A 13,976-nucleotide genomic window follows, 5' to 3' on the forward strand; every position below is an offset into this window, starting at 1 on the left:
TTGCTCTATAAAAAATTCTTTTCTTCTTTTTCTCAGTAAATAAAATATATGAATATCACAAGCTGAAGTTGATGGATATATCTATCAACGAGTTTTCATCACAATGTAGCTTCATTTCTTTTAGCTATTTGTAAGGTTTTGAAAATAGATTTTAAAATAAAAACAGGGCGTGGTATTTGAGCAAGTTGAGCACTGAGCAACCCAAGCAAGATAAAGAGGCATTATTCCAATTTCAAACTTAGCTTCGTGTTGATAGCTCAGAGAGGGCTCTGAGCTCTCACACTGGTATTTTCTTTTCCCATTACTACCTCTACACTTTCACTTCCTTAATGACAAATTGATTAAACCAGATGTCTATTTCAACTTTAACAACTCTTGTACCAATTACTAATTACCATACTAATGGCCTATCAGATATGAATTATAAACTCAGATCTATGCTGCACAATGGGTATTACCTTATCTGAGATTTAAGAACTGAGAATAATGAAGAGATTTTCAGCAGCTTTGAAAAATCACAAGAATTGTATATCTACTGAGAAGAATTTGAGATTCAAAAAAACTGGTTTTTTTTTTAAACTCACAGTTTAAAAAGAATCAAATGCTTGGATTTCTACATACATTAAACTTGTGCACTGATAATAAGGAAAACATGGGTATTTTGGATGGATCTACCTTAGAAAACTGCTTTTCCTTCAAATAAAAGCTATATCCTCCACAATGTATTGACTCGGATAGCAGAAGCCCTGACAGCAGACACAGAGAGTCCCTTCAGCCTTTGCTCAGTCCTCATCAAAATTCCATCAATTGGTTGCAATAAGCAGCAATAGCAACACAACTATTTTAAAGCCACTCAACACTCACTGTAGTATTGCAAACCTGGTTTTCAGCAGAAAACAACTCTACAATAACCAATATTTTCAGTTAACTGTCAATAAAATCAGTATCACTTTCAAATCATTCAACCTGATTTTTTTTAATGCCAAACTTAATACAGATTCTATTGAAAAACTATTTTCATTGTAAATTCTCCTTGCACACTTTCTCTGCCCAGCTAAAAAAGGAAAGCCTGGAGTGCAAGAGGACTTTGTTATAGCAGTTCAACTCAGGAAAGAAACACAGTGTTGGTTAAATTCCAGCTCACCTCCCATTCCATATATATTTTGAGTTTTCCACACAGTGAAATAGTAAAGGAAATAGTTATTGTGACAGGCAATATCCTAATGCTTTCTTTTATTTGCATAGTGTCCTGATAATTCAAGAGAAAACTATTCTGAAGTAATTCCTATATATACACCTCCCACTGGATTTAATTACAAAGTTATTTTACACCTTTCAAAAAATCCATTTTAATAAAGTTCAGACTAAATTCAATCAAGTATCTCAGAAAATGATGGATATTAATAATATTCAAACATATTAAGTATAGATCAGGTCAAATAATCACTCATTTCTATCTAAAATGATTTTTCCTTCAATTAAAACAGAAAAAATATTTTGAGTCATTTAAAAGGCATAAGAGCTAATAAGTGCTATTCATCATTTACTAAGAATCCATACTTTGTGCCTCACTAGTTGGTGTCATTTCAGGAAGATACAGCTTCATTTAAAAACTGAAAAAAAAAATAAAAGCAAACCCAACAAAAATGGAAAGGGTGAGTTTTGGGGGACAGTCAATACTATTTAATAAGCTCACCATAGAATCTTCCCCCATCACAAATCTCAAAAAAGGTCAGAATTTACATGAACATGCAAAATATACTATTTTCAGAAACAGATGAGGTTCCTTTGAAATCATCTCAATTTTACAGACCACTTTCAAATGAGACGAAACCACATTATCTGTCTCAAAACTCAATATATCTGTGGCCCACAACAATTTTTACTGTTTTTTCTCAAAAGTGGAGTTTCCATTACTGAGTACTTAAAGTCTAGCAGCCCATAATGAAATACCAGTTTTGTGTAACTAAATCAGTTTTGTGAAACTAAATCATAATTCTCTTTACAATATAGTTCCATTGTCTCTAAATTTCAGCCAGCCAAATCTCATTTGTTCAGATAATCAGTTAAGGAAAACAAACCAATTCTCTTTTCTTTCTAATAAAATGATGTAGAAAAATTTTACTATTTACTCAATACAGTGCTACCATGAATGACTCAGGGAAAGAATTTCATGAAGTTTTTTTACTAGAATATATTTAAGTGCTTCTGCCAGAGAAGGTTAAATATCTATTCTATCCTTGGTGGAAACCACAAGAAAAAGGGGAAGCTGTACAAAGAAGCTCAAACAATTAATAAATTTCCAGATGTAACAATCCAATAATCAATCAGTATAGACTGATTGATCTTATCCTAAATTGAAAACTAATAAAAAAGAACCTATTTGCTTATGAAACAACTGAAAACTGATGGCTTTATATAGCAAAAACAATTGCTCTTTTTTTAATAAAAGAGTTTGATGAAGGGCACAGTAATACTGCTGTAAGTCCTTTTCTTCAGTTATTTCCCTTCTTTCCTTTCCAGAGAACTGACAAACTGCCTCTGTCTGTGATGCTACAATGATCAGCAAGGATGGAGGCATGTCAGAACCCTTTGGTTTTCCTCCTCAGCTCTCTTCCAGCACAAAGGACCAATAATGATACATAACATTTTGATAAGCCATTTTTAAATATGATCTGTATCTTCTATAGTAGCCAAGATCCCCTAAGAAACACCAAAAAATTAAAACCACTCTGAGAACATTGATTTCTCAAACATTTACCTATACTGAAACTGACCAGTGTTTGTGTGTCATGAAGGCAAAAGTAATAAAACATGTCAAATTCTTTGTTCTAGATACCAAATCTACAAAAAAATGTAGTAGCAACATTTGTTTTCTAGAAGATGATCACCTTGAAAAGGTTTTATCCTCCATAAAGTTTCGTAGGACTGTTTACTCTTTTTTTTTAATCTCTTTAAACATTTGCCTTCCACAAAGGAAATATCACTTTCCTTCCTTCTGCTCCATAGTTAATTGTGCAAAGCTGACTGAAGTAGCAGTAGCCAGCAATAATAATATTGATGTAGAGGGTTGTTACTGTAACACAGCATACACTGAATTTAATCAGTTACAACAGAGCTGCATATAATAGAATTTTTTAAAAGAACTCCCTGAAATATCTGGTTTTGTCAGTCACAATTTAGCTATGGATTTTTTGTGATGACAGAAGATGAGTAGCCAGAAAAGCCCATCAGGTTTTTTCTTTTGCTTCTCTAAAGTGAACAACTTATCTTTAACCAAAGCAGTAGGAAGAGTAAACCAAATTCATACTCTACTGGAAATCTGTGTTATTTCTTCCCCCTGGCTGCAGAGTAATTCCCAGTTCCTATCCCATACATGGCAATTTCTGATTTGTGAAATTAATTACAGCTTCCATGAACAATGACAGTTTATAATCCAACCCCAGCAATATGAAAGAACAGAACAATTACATTAATGGTTAACAAAGCTGGTGACCAGGGTAATCAAGCTGCATGTATTTATGTTTTGTGGAGACCCCAGCACTACATCTGGCAGAAAGAACAGACTATCGTCCTGGGGGTATTTGGTTCATGCAGGTGAGGAAAGACAAATGCCTGGTGGAGCCACATGTTGAAAAGAAGTTTGTCTCCACTGTCAGCAGCCTCCTGCAAGTGTTTTCTGGAATCTAAACACGCTGTTTTATAAGAAATTGTCCGGTCTCCTTTTTCATTTTCTCAAGGCAGCAGTGCCTGGAGATGGTGTAAGTGCAAACACCTCTCCCACGGGGCTGGTACTTCACAAGAGCTGTTCATTCTGAGTTCTGGCTCATGTGACTTATGTTACTCAGCATCCCTAACACTTAACTGGATTCCAGTCCTGGCCCCAGAGCAGCATTCCCAGGTGCCTCCATTGCACACCCTGACAGATGCAATGCAGCAGAGCCCTGCCATTTTCAACTGCTTGAACTGGGGTTAAAAAAGACAACCTCAAATTTTAAGTCTCTGCAACCTATTCTGACCCTGCCTGAGAGTAAGAAAAAGCATTGGCTATGCAGATGTGTTCAATTCTGCTTCAAAGCTAGCCTTAGGCAAGATGTAAAGCCAGCCCAATCCACAAAGCCTTTTGACCTCCTTCTTTCCAAAAACAAGCACAGAAACTAAAGCTACAACTTTGCTGGGTAAGAAAATATCAGACTAAAAAATAAAGCAATTTTATGGCAGCCATAACCTCCCTTTCTCTCTTGCTCTTCCATGGGGCACAGTCTATGCTTGTTTCTCTTTTTCCTGTATGAGTAAACATCAGCTTCACTCCCACTCCTAATTTAATGTCAGTCTGAACTCAGTACCCAACTAATTAAAGGCAGAAGAAGTGTCTTCACCTTATATTTAGCTTTAAATCTTTATGAGTCTAATTCAGACATAAAGAACATGCAAACTTCTCTGTTCTTTTCAGCTGTGCTAGTCTATTAAAAAAAAAACTAGCATGTAAAAGCATTACCTTAACTGTACATCCCTAGACAATTGATACTTTGCACCAAAAATTACAAGCATTTTATACAAAGAGGTTTGCCTTACAACAAATGCATCCTGAGCACTGGAACTCAAAACAGATATCAATGGCATGGGGTCTGTGAAAGGTTTGGGCAGGCTGCACTGAGCAAAACAGATTATTCACATGCCAGTCCCTGAATGACATGGCCATGGCACTGGAGGAACAATTGTTCAGAAAGAGAGATTCACTTCTTTGGAAAGAAAATCCAGCACAATATATTTTTCAAATAGGAAACTGAAAAGATATTAATTAAATCCAGCATGCATACAAATGTAAACCAATTGGGCGCAAGAGACAAGGACAGTGCTTGCATTCCTTCTTTAGCCAGGAGTGTTTGAACAATTGTAAAAAAAATACCTGTTTTGCTCTTCACTTAGTATTTTTGGAGGTAGCCTGAAGAGAAAGTAATGACTATGAAATATCTTAGAAAACAGCTAAAGCTAAAGTGAGAGGATTCTCCTCTGTTGAACTTGCCAAACTAAAATACATTTTTATACATGTGCATACAGTCAGTTATGGAAGATCCTAACTTAGAAGCCAAAGCCAAATTCCTTTATTCTCATGAAAGAGAAACTCTCATGCCCAAAGTTCCCCATTTCCAGACAATTAGTACTAAACTCAGAAGGATAAAAGGTATATTTCATAGGGACAGAACACAACCAAGTCCCAAGGTGCAAAGCTCTCTGCAAGATGCTTTGCAGCTTCTCCCTCAGCCACTACCTCATCCTCACTTCTGCTCTGAAAGCACTGTCTTCTAGGAATGATACATGACACTCCAACTGTCGTTCTTTATCTCTGCAAAACTGGACAATTTCCTGAATAAAATGTAATGTTTGGATGTAACAATACTTAACAAAGAACCTGCAATACTTACAGAGAACCTGCAACTCTGAAATATCCCAGAGAGCCTCATGAACTTTACGTATAATATACTGAATATACCAAAGCAGACAAAGTGAGCCTACTGTAGAACAAAAAAAAAAAAAAAAAAAAAAAAAAAAATCAACAGGAAGGCCAAGAGTGACATACAATACTGCCAAAACCTGTATTTTCCTTTTCTTCAAATTTTACATTTCAAATGTTTCAAGTGCCTTCTGAAGGTTTGAGCCATTAGAGTGCATTTGGGTCATGTTCCAAAGCTTTGATATTAGACATATTTTTTAAATGAAAGCTGCAATTTAAGAAAAGATGATTGATGCAAGAAACATGAATTAAAAGAAAAAAAAATAGCTCGAATCCTTGAAAGATCTGACAATAATTACTACATGTAGAGAAGAAAATGAGTACATTTAAAACAGAAATGTACTCATAAATGTTGAAGTAGGAGTTTTATTTTATTGTTCTCCTTAGAAACCTAATGATCCAGCACTGTGAGAACTAGCTGAGGGCACGAACCTGTCCTTACAGAGGCAAGCTGAAATTTTCAAGCAGTTAAATAAGAAGAGAGGCAGTTGCTAAGCCCACCAACATTGCTAACCTCACCAGCAGCTACATGACAGATTTTGCTGTAATTCTCCTCCAAATGTCATATGTAATGGAGTAACCTGCATTAGCATGTCAAAGTTTTCTCTTAAAATAAAAACTCATGGACTGGACTCAGCAGGACCAGGTAGAAAACACCTCCTATCAAACACAACCAAATATGTAAAACTAATGGTGAAATATTATCAAATGCTAGAAATAGGGGGGGAAAGTGTTGAAATCAGGAAAAAAAATGCTGTTCCTGTTGCAATTTAAATCACTAAATATAGTTTTTAACTTTACTTTAGAAAACCACCAACCATCACAGTAACCAGAATTAAATGGACTATACCCTCAATCAGAAAAAGTCACTTTCTCAATAGAATAAGGGGGGGTTTATTAAATTTCCAGCAATAAGAATTCTTTTTTTCTGTTTAGTTTTGGGATTTGCATGTGTGTCTATGATAAAGGAAGTTCAAATCAAGTGAATTTATTATATGATTGCTGCCAATACTTCCCCTACAGGAAAGCAGCAAGAGAAGTTCTGTGTGGAAATAATTGGGAAAAGGTTTACTCTGCTATCTGCAAATAAAGCTGCAGTGATATCAATAAAATGGTGAATTTGACTCTTAACCCATTATATTTTTTACCTGTAAGATGAATTGTACTATTCTGTGGAGGGAAATTATACAGAATAGGATGGCTGGATATTTTAAAATCTTATTCTTATGTACAGTAGACTATAAATAAGTGTTTATTTTTTATGCACAGATCCTTACATTATTGAATAGTTATTTAAAGCTTACATACAGGTAAGATTTTTACCAAATAAATACTGTATATTTTAATAAATACAATAGTATTTCTTCCACTTTTACAGAAGAGGTATGTCTAAGAAATTAATGGCGTGGACATTTATTAGAACTAAAATGAGCAATACATTTTATAATCTTGAATTTATACTTCTTACAACTATCAAAAATATACTATGAAATGTGAGATTTAAAATAATACTTTCCCCCCAGTATTTTCCCTCCAACAAGTAGTTCTTCATTACAGAGGTTTTGAAGCCCAATTTTAGCCCAGTTCTTACACAGTGATGACAAAAGCTGCAGACACACACAGCCAGTGAAGGCTTTCACTTGCAAGAGCACAGACTTACTGAAACTTCTCAAAGAATTATTTAATTACTCACTTGATCCCATCACTTTCATATTTTTCTTCCTCGCCTCCAGCAAAATTCCTCTCATATAATATCAAAATTTGAACTTTAGCATATTCTGCACATTCCCACAAGCCTATTCCCTGAAAAGTTCCCTGTGTATAATCCTGCATATGGATACAACAAAACATATGGAATTTTGAAAACCTCTGTCAACAGAATTGTATGAGAAAATAAAATCAGCAGCTAGTAAATCAAATGTTAAGAGAAAATTAAATAAAACAACTGCCTTGGAGCAATAGTTTTCCCCTAAAAATACGGTTTAAATCACCATGATTTTCCTGTTACTACCAATCGCATTTTCAAAAAATTAAGGGGGAAAACGAGAAATCATTTGTATCTGGTTTTAATGTTTAGAGTCTAGTACTTAGAATAATCAAACCATTAATTTCCTCGTGATTAGGAGATTACTAAAGGTTTTCACCAACTGAAACTACCAACTTAACTGAAACAAAAATATTACATTTGACAAATATATGATCACGTGTCACTAAAGAAACATTGTAAAACAGATTGAAAATGTGTCCTCCAAGCTGCTTTACAACACAAATTTTAATTTCAAATGGGTCAGTTCTTCATGCCATCCAACAGCCCAATCAAGAAATGAATGCAACTGAGAGATGGGTATGCTAAAAAATACACAAATAAATAAAAAATAAAATAAATAAGATCTTCCATAAGAGTTGATAAAGTAAGGAGGGAAAAATTAATGAAAAAGAGAGTGATGTAAACTTTCCCTGATTTCATAAAACCTCTGCCCACAAGGCATGGTGTGTACAGAACAGAGCCCTGCAGCTATGACTTCTTAATCAATAGGATTCTTGACAGAAATATCAATCTAACTTTCTCACTGAACAGCCAGAGTCTGGAATTTTCATCAAAATACTTATTTTAGCAAACCACAAGGTTTTAGATTTGCTGCTGAGGTTGTAGGTTTTTAGCCTAACTGTCAGTAGCAAAATAACCCCAAAACATTCATCCAGAGCAATAGAGAACAGTATTCCCACTTTGAATCAAGTTTCAGATGATTTATACAGAATATAATAAAGTAATAAATACAAGGAAAGCATTGAGCTGATTTTGATTTCTCCTTATCTTCTAGATAATGACTGCGTATATATCTTATGATACATTCAAGAGAGGTTGTGAGTGTACAAATTATTTTTGAAGAGGAAATAGTTTTCTAATTTTTTAAGCATAATACAAAATAAATCAAGTTCATATTCTTCATATGAAGTTTAGAATAAATATGGGACTGCATTCAGTGACTCATTAGTAACTGTTTTTTTTATTATTTTTTAATGTTCTTCATCTTCTGATGTTCTGAGTAAGTGGGATAAAAGAACCTTTTAGGATAGACAAACTCATGACAGCAGATTCATACAGCTGAACAGCACAACCAATCATATGAGACAAAAGTTCCAAATCAGAGTGAAAAAAACAGTAATGAAACAGACACAGGACAAAGGACAACAACAACCACAGAGATACATGAAAGACAGACTGGAGTGAAGGCCTGTAAAGGGCCTTATGTGGAGGGTAGTCAGTAAAGAATTGGCATTTTCAGCACAGAGACTGTTTTCTGTGGTTCAGGTGTTACAAAGGACAGAAGAAATTGTTGGGGTTTTCTTCCTGTTCTTTGTATAATTAGAAAGTTAGTAGCTGATAATCAGATCACCCATTAACATCTAGAACTGATTAATTGTGTGGGCACAAAGAGAGGGAAAAAAAGACTTCTCAGTGAAGACTTAATTCAGAGTTTAAGATATTATCATTCCAGCTTTTGTCATGATAAAATTTCATCACTTAGTTCTAATCTTGGTTTCCCATCTCATCTTGAGAGTCTTCAATTAGCTGGACACAAAATCCCAGAGGTAGCAGGGGAACAGCAGAGCTGCCAGCACAGCTCTTTCTCACGGATATACACAGATCCCCTGCATCCGAAATTTTTGTTTCTTTACAATTTATCAAGCAAAGTGTTACAGGTAGGATCCAAGCCAGTTCACTGAGAGTATGAAAGACAAATTCAGAATCCAGTGTAAGTGGATGTCCTGTGGAAGACAGAGCAGAAACACCTGGCAGCTCTCCCTGCTGGGGAGGAGTCAGCTGGATTAATGATCCTTCTCCCCAATTCCCAACGACACTGCTAAGGTAAGTTTGCTGCCAGACACTATTAAAATAATTATAACTGCAAAACAAATAAGGTTCCTATTAAATAACACGGTGTACCTGCTAGAACAGACTGAAAGAAACATCTTTAATTCACAATTAATTTCAATGTGTTATTTCTCCTACTTCATAAATTACTCTACTTCTGTACTTGATTATTCTTAGTACTCAATTTGTTGTGAACATGCAAACTCTTCCTCTAAACACAAGAAGCTATTACAGTACAAAAATGGAGTACTTTCCATGACAGGTCTACACATTCCTATGGTCTCAATTTTATGATGTGAGAAAATGTCTAAAACACCTTAGTAAGGTTCCAAAACCCTAGAAATTGAATCACTGTAGATTCCCATCAAAATAAGTGACAAATGTAATGAATGGAATTACCAACTCATATGTATTTTTTCCTTACACTAATGTTTTAAAAACTGAAGAGAAAGGAAGACAAATAGAAGTAATTCTCCAGTTTGTTCTTGGAAACAAAATGGATTTTTTAAGTCTTTAGTGCCTTCAAGACACTACTAATATTTGTGATGCAATTCTTTAACTAAAAGTAAAAAGTCTAAGTAATCGTGAAATTTCCTGAGAAATGTAGGGAACACTATATCCACCAGTAAAACATTAGCAGGTCAATCACAAAACCCAGTACCAAAACAAGGATGTGAAATGGGAAAAATAGTGATTATTCACTAATCAAGTATTGCAATAATTTTAGACTACATTTAATTGTACTCACAGTTGACACTGATCTCCTTTGATTCCCTTGGTTGTGCAGAAACATTTTCCTGTTTGCATGTGACAGATATTTGCATGTCCACTGCATGTGCAAGCTGTAAAATCAAAAAGGAAAAATGAGATCTCCTCACTCATACTTAATTTCATAACTAAATGAATATTCACAGATTTTAATACTTCATCCCAGACACTTTTCCAACAAGTTGTATTGAAATATGTATCTATTACTGCTTCAATTATAATCTTTTTCAGAAAAATTCATTAGCATATAACTAACTTTATTTTCTGCAGAGTTAAAAACTATTTGTGTGTCATTAGAGGCTGTCCTCCACAACTTAAGTAACAGCAGTTTGAGAAAAGCCATTAAAACCCACCATTTCAATGTGCAATAAAGAAAATTATTCATAATTCATCTTTGCTACAGGGTGAAATCTTGACCAATGACGAAATCCATTTAGTTTGAAATGCCTAATTAAAGTATTATTGCAGATGTTTGGTAAAAGATCTAATATAATTGGAATTCTTGCCATTTACAAAAGTGAACAAAAAGAAATCTCTGAAACCATTTGAACAAAGGCAGAGCAAACACTACAGGTATAATCCACAAGAAGAATTTTCTAGAAGCAGGAAACAAGCAACTTTAAAAGCTCCTGGAATCTGAACTGAAGGAGAATCACAGGATCATCACCCCTCCACTCCACTTCAAGGCCAAACTAATCCTCTCCACACTACTCTTGCTGCCTGATAGATTCTCACCTCAAAAACATTCTCCTGTTCCAGTTCTTGAGCTCTCTTCTTCCTTTTCCTTTCCATGTTTATTTGAGTTACTATCTTGTTTAGGCAGCCATTTTTTATTCCTAACCAAGTGTACAAAATTTACTAATCTCTCCCTGGTAAACGTGTCAATACATCCCTGCATCAATGGAATGACTCCCTGCTAATATTCACACCACACTCAAAGTCCTTCTTTAATCCAAAGTAACTCTGAACCTACCATGATGTTCATATTAGGCTTTCACTGAAGTTTTAATTATGACTAAGATAAAGGATTTAATATATGAGGTCCTGCTTGGGAACAGATACAGTACCAAGTGGTCACCCATATAAGATAAAAGTTTATTCTCTACTTTATAATCTCATATTGAATTCCTATCACAGACTGAGTTTTAAACTTCCCTTATACTGATAAGGAATAACACACAATAAATCCTTCTTTGACAGTGTCCCGTCCCATACACACTCTCACCTCTCTGTCTCAGCCTAAAACAAATAGAGAAAAAGGTACTAGACAATGTAAAAACCTAATCAAATGTAAGATATTATTGAAATAATATGTCCATTTCAGGACTTCAATCGTTTGTTCAGCCCTCAGAGGTCATTAAATAGCCAGCTGAACTTAAGGAAGAATTCTTACTAAGGAGATGCCAGGCATTCAATCTGTCTGCAAGAAACACCAGAAATTTCTATGCAGCACATAGTGATGTGTGATGTTCTTCTCTGTTTCATAACAGAACACTTCCAAAAAATATCTGCAGTTACCACAAAATCCTACATTTTGTTATTCTGCTATCCTCTTGACACTCTACATTAAATGTTCATTGAAGTGCTGCCACTACATTATCAGTTACATTTTCCCAAATCCATTCATGTTTTCCACTCTGCATTTATGGAATTATTATTTAGGCAATTTAAGCCGAAAAAGCCTCTTCACAAAAGTTAATTTTAATTGTGTAAATCTTTGCAATGCTTTCAGTGAAAAATACACAAATATATTCTTAGCAGCTTATTCTGCTTATAGTTAAGTGCTCTTAACAGTGATGCTCCATTACAAGACAGCACAAAAGTTATAAAGGAGCTAAAAGGGTGAATTCTGAAGCACATTCCAAAAGGTGTCAGTGTTTTGACAAATATAAAAGCTATTGCTAACTAACCTTAATTGATTGCTCCCACAATTATTGCTCATTTAATAGGAAGTAGATCACAAATGTGAAAGTGGAAAGCACAAGAGATTATATAGTAGCAGCACTTCAGTGAACATTTATTACTCTCATTCAGCAAGTTCCTATTAACCTCACTGTTCCTGGATAATACCATGGAAAAAGACAACACCTTTGCATTTACACTTTTTAAATCTAGAAAAAAAATCTGTTTCACAGCAATGAAAGCATATTTTAATATGCTTTTTATATGCAGTTAATTATCTCGGGCTTGCAAGTGTGTGATGAAAAGTGGATTTCTACCAATCTGTGGATCTCTATGTGGGGGTAACCCAAAAAAAATTCATTTCAGCCATCGCTGCTGTTACTGAAACAAATATTAAGTGTATGTGATCAAAGAAATGCAATAGCAGAAGCAGGAAAATATTGTAGGACATTTGGAAGAAGATTGACATTCTTCCATTACCCCAATATTTCCGTACTCCTCTATAAATATTTTCTTTAATATTTTCTATCTGCTTCTCTCTGCTTAACCACTCCCAGTGAATGCTTTCTCTTGGGATAATAATGTAGCCAATAGTTAAAACTGCAGCTAAGGTAGGATCTTTCCCAGCCTAATGCTACTAGTTTTGCTACCTTGAAATAGACTAAGTCTTGGGATCAGTTTCAAAATCATATTTTGTACCAATCATTGTACGCTGGCAGAAATCAGGAAAGGAGATTAATTTTATATTTTCCATACTTTTTTGAGGCCAACACTTCAGTTAGTTTACTGAAAGAGATGTCAAGAACTTGAACAGGCTGTGCAGGGAAGTGGTGAATTCACTGTTCCTGGAGGGATTTAAGAGATGTGTGGATGTGGCACCTGGGGATGGGGGTTTGTGATGGGCTTGGCACTGCTGGGGTAATGACTGGACTGGGTGAGCTTAGAGGTTTTTCCCAAACTAAATGATTCCATGATTCTGTGTACTTTGTGCTGCACCCTTGGACAAAAACAGTGAGTTCAGCCCAACTTCAAGTCTTCCCATACTATTCTTCATTTTCAACTAGGGTTTATATCTTGCACACCTGCTTTTGTTTAAACAGTTATTTTAAATACTTAATTACCATGCTTTTTACCAAGAATTAAATATTTAAAATAAATAATCTATGGCTCACAATAAAAACCTGCTTAAAAGATAGAATTTAAACCTTTGTTTTATTTTTTATATAATAAGTGAAATTATGACATTAGAGCTTTAAAAACAACAACAAAAAAAAACCTCACACTTGCAATATCTACTCTATTTTTAGGGAAATAGCAGCTCAAAACACTCTTTTCTACAACAAGCAGATTCTAAGTGGAACAGAAAGATTATATGAAAACAATATAATCCAGTAGAGCAAATCCATGCTGCAAAATCACAACCCTATAGAATTTATTAAATAATAAATCCACTGTATGATTGATTCCAAGTTGCCAGCTCAGCATCTAAATGTTCTTGCTGACAAGAGAAGAATACCCATCACTCTTTCCATGCAGTGTGCATTTTAAACAATTGAATTTAAAAACACTTATTGCTTAGCCCCCATCTCCAACATACAACTGTAAGAGCAAATTTCTCTCAAATGGAGCTCACTACAGATGGTGATTTAAGTAAATATGTTTGCTTACACGAAAGGTTGCAAAACCAGAGCTGCACATGGATAATTACTATAAGACACCTTGCTGATATTTTTAAAGGAAAGCTATGACGATACCATTAAATATTGAAGTGTGCTACTTTGTTAATTTTGCTAACATTCAAGGCACAAGTTAAATCAAAAGAAAAGGGAAATAGAGCATTTCTCTTAGATTAGGCTAAGTAAGAAATAACAAGTATAAACTTCTATTAGATCCAAAATTGTAATACTCAGTTTC

General features: G+C 34.7%; 1 protein-coding gene across 4 annotated transcripts in view; it reads right to left on the bottom strand.

Moving 5' to 3' along the window:
- The window catches only part of ATRNL1 (attractin like 1), a 433,916-nt gene that overhangs the window by 291,867 nt on the left and 128,073 nt on the right, over positions 1-13,976 (bottom strand). For all 4 annotated transcript variants that reach the window (XM_053949025.1, XM_053949022.1, XM_053949023.1 and 1 more), the window contains exon 20: positions 10,141-10,234. In XM_053949025.1, the coding sequence (XP_053805000.1) occupies positions 10,141-10,234 (94 nt within the window). The remainder of the gene's footprint in view (positions 1-10,140; positions 10,235-13,976) is intronic.

This window comes from Vidua chalybeata, chromosome 8 (assembly GCF_026979565.1).
Source record: "Vidua chalybeata isolate OUT-0048 chromosome 8, bVidCha1 merged haplotype, whole genome shotgun sequence".
In the NCBI taxonomy this organism is placed as follows: Eukaryota; Metazoa; Chordata; class Aves; order Passeriformes; family Viduidae; genus Vidua; species Vidua chalybeata.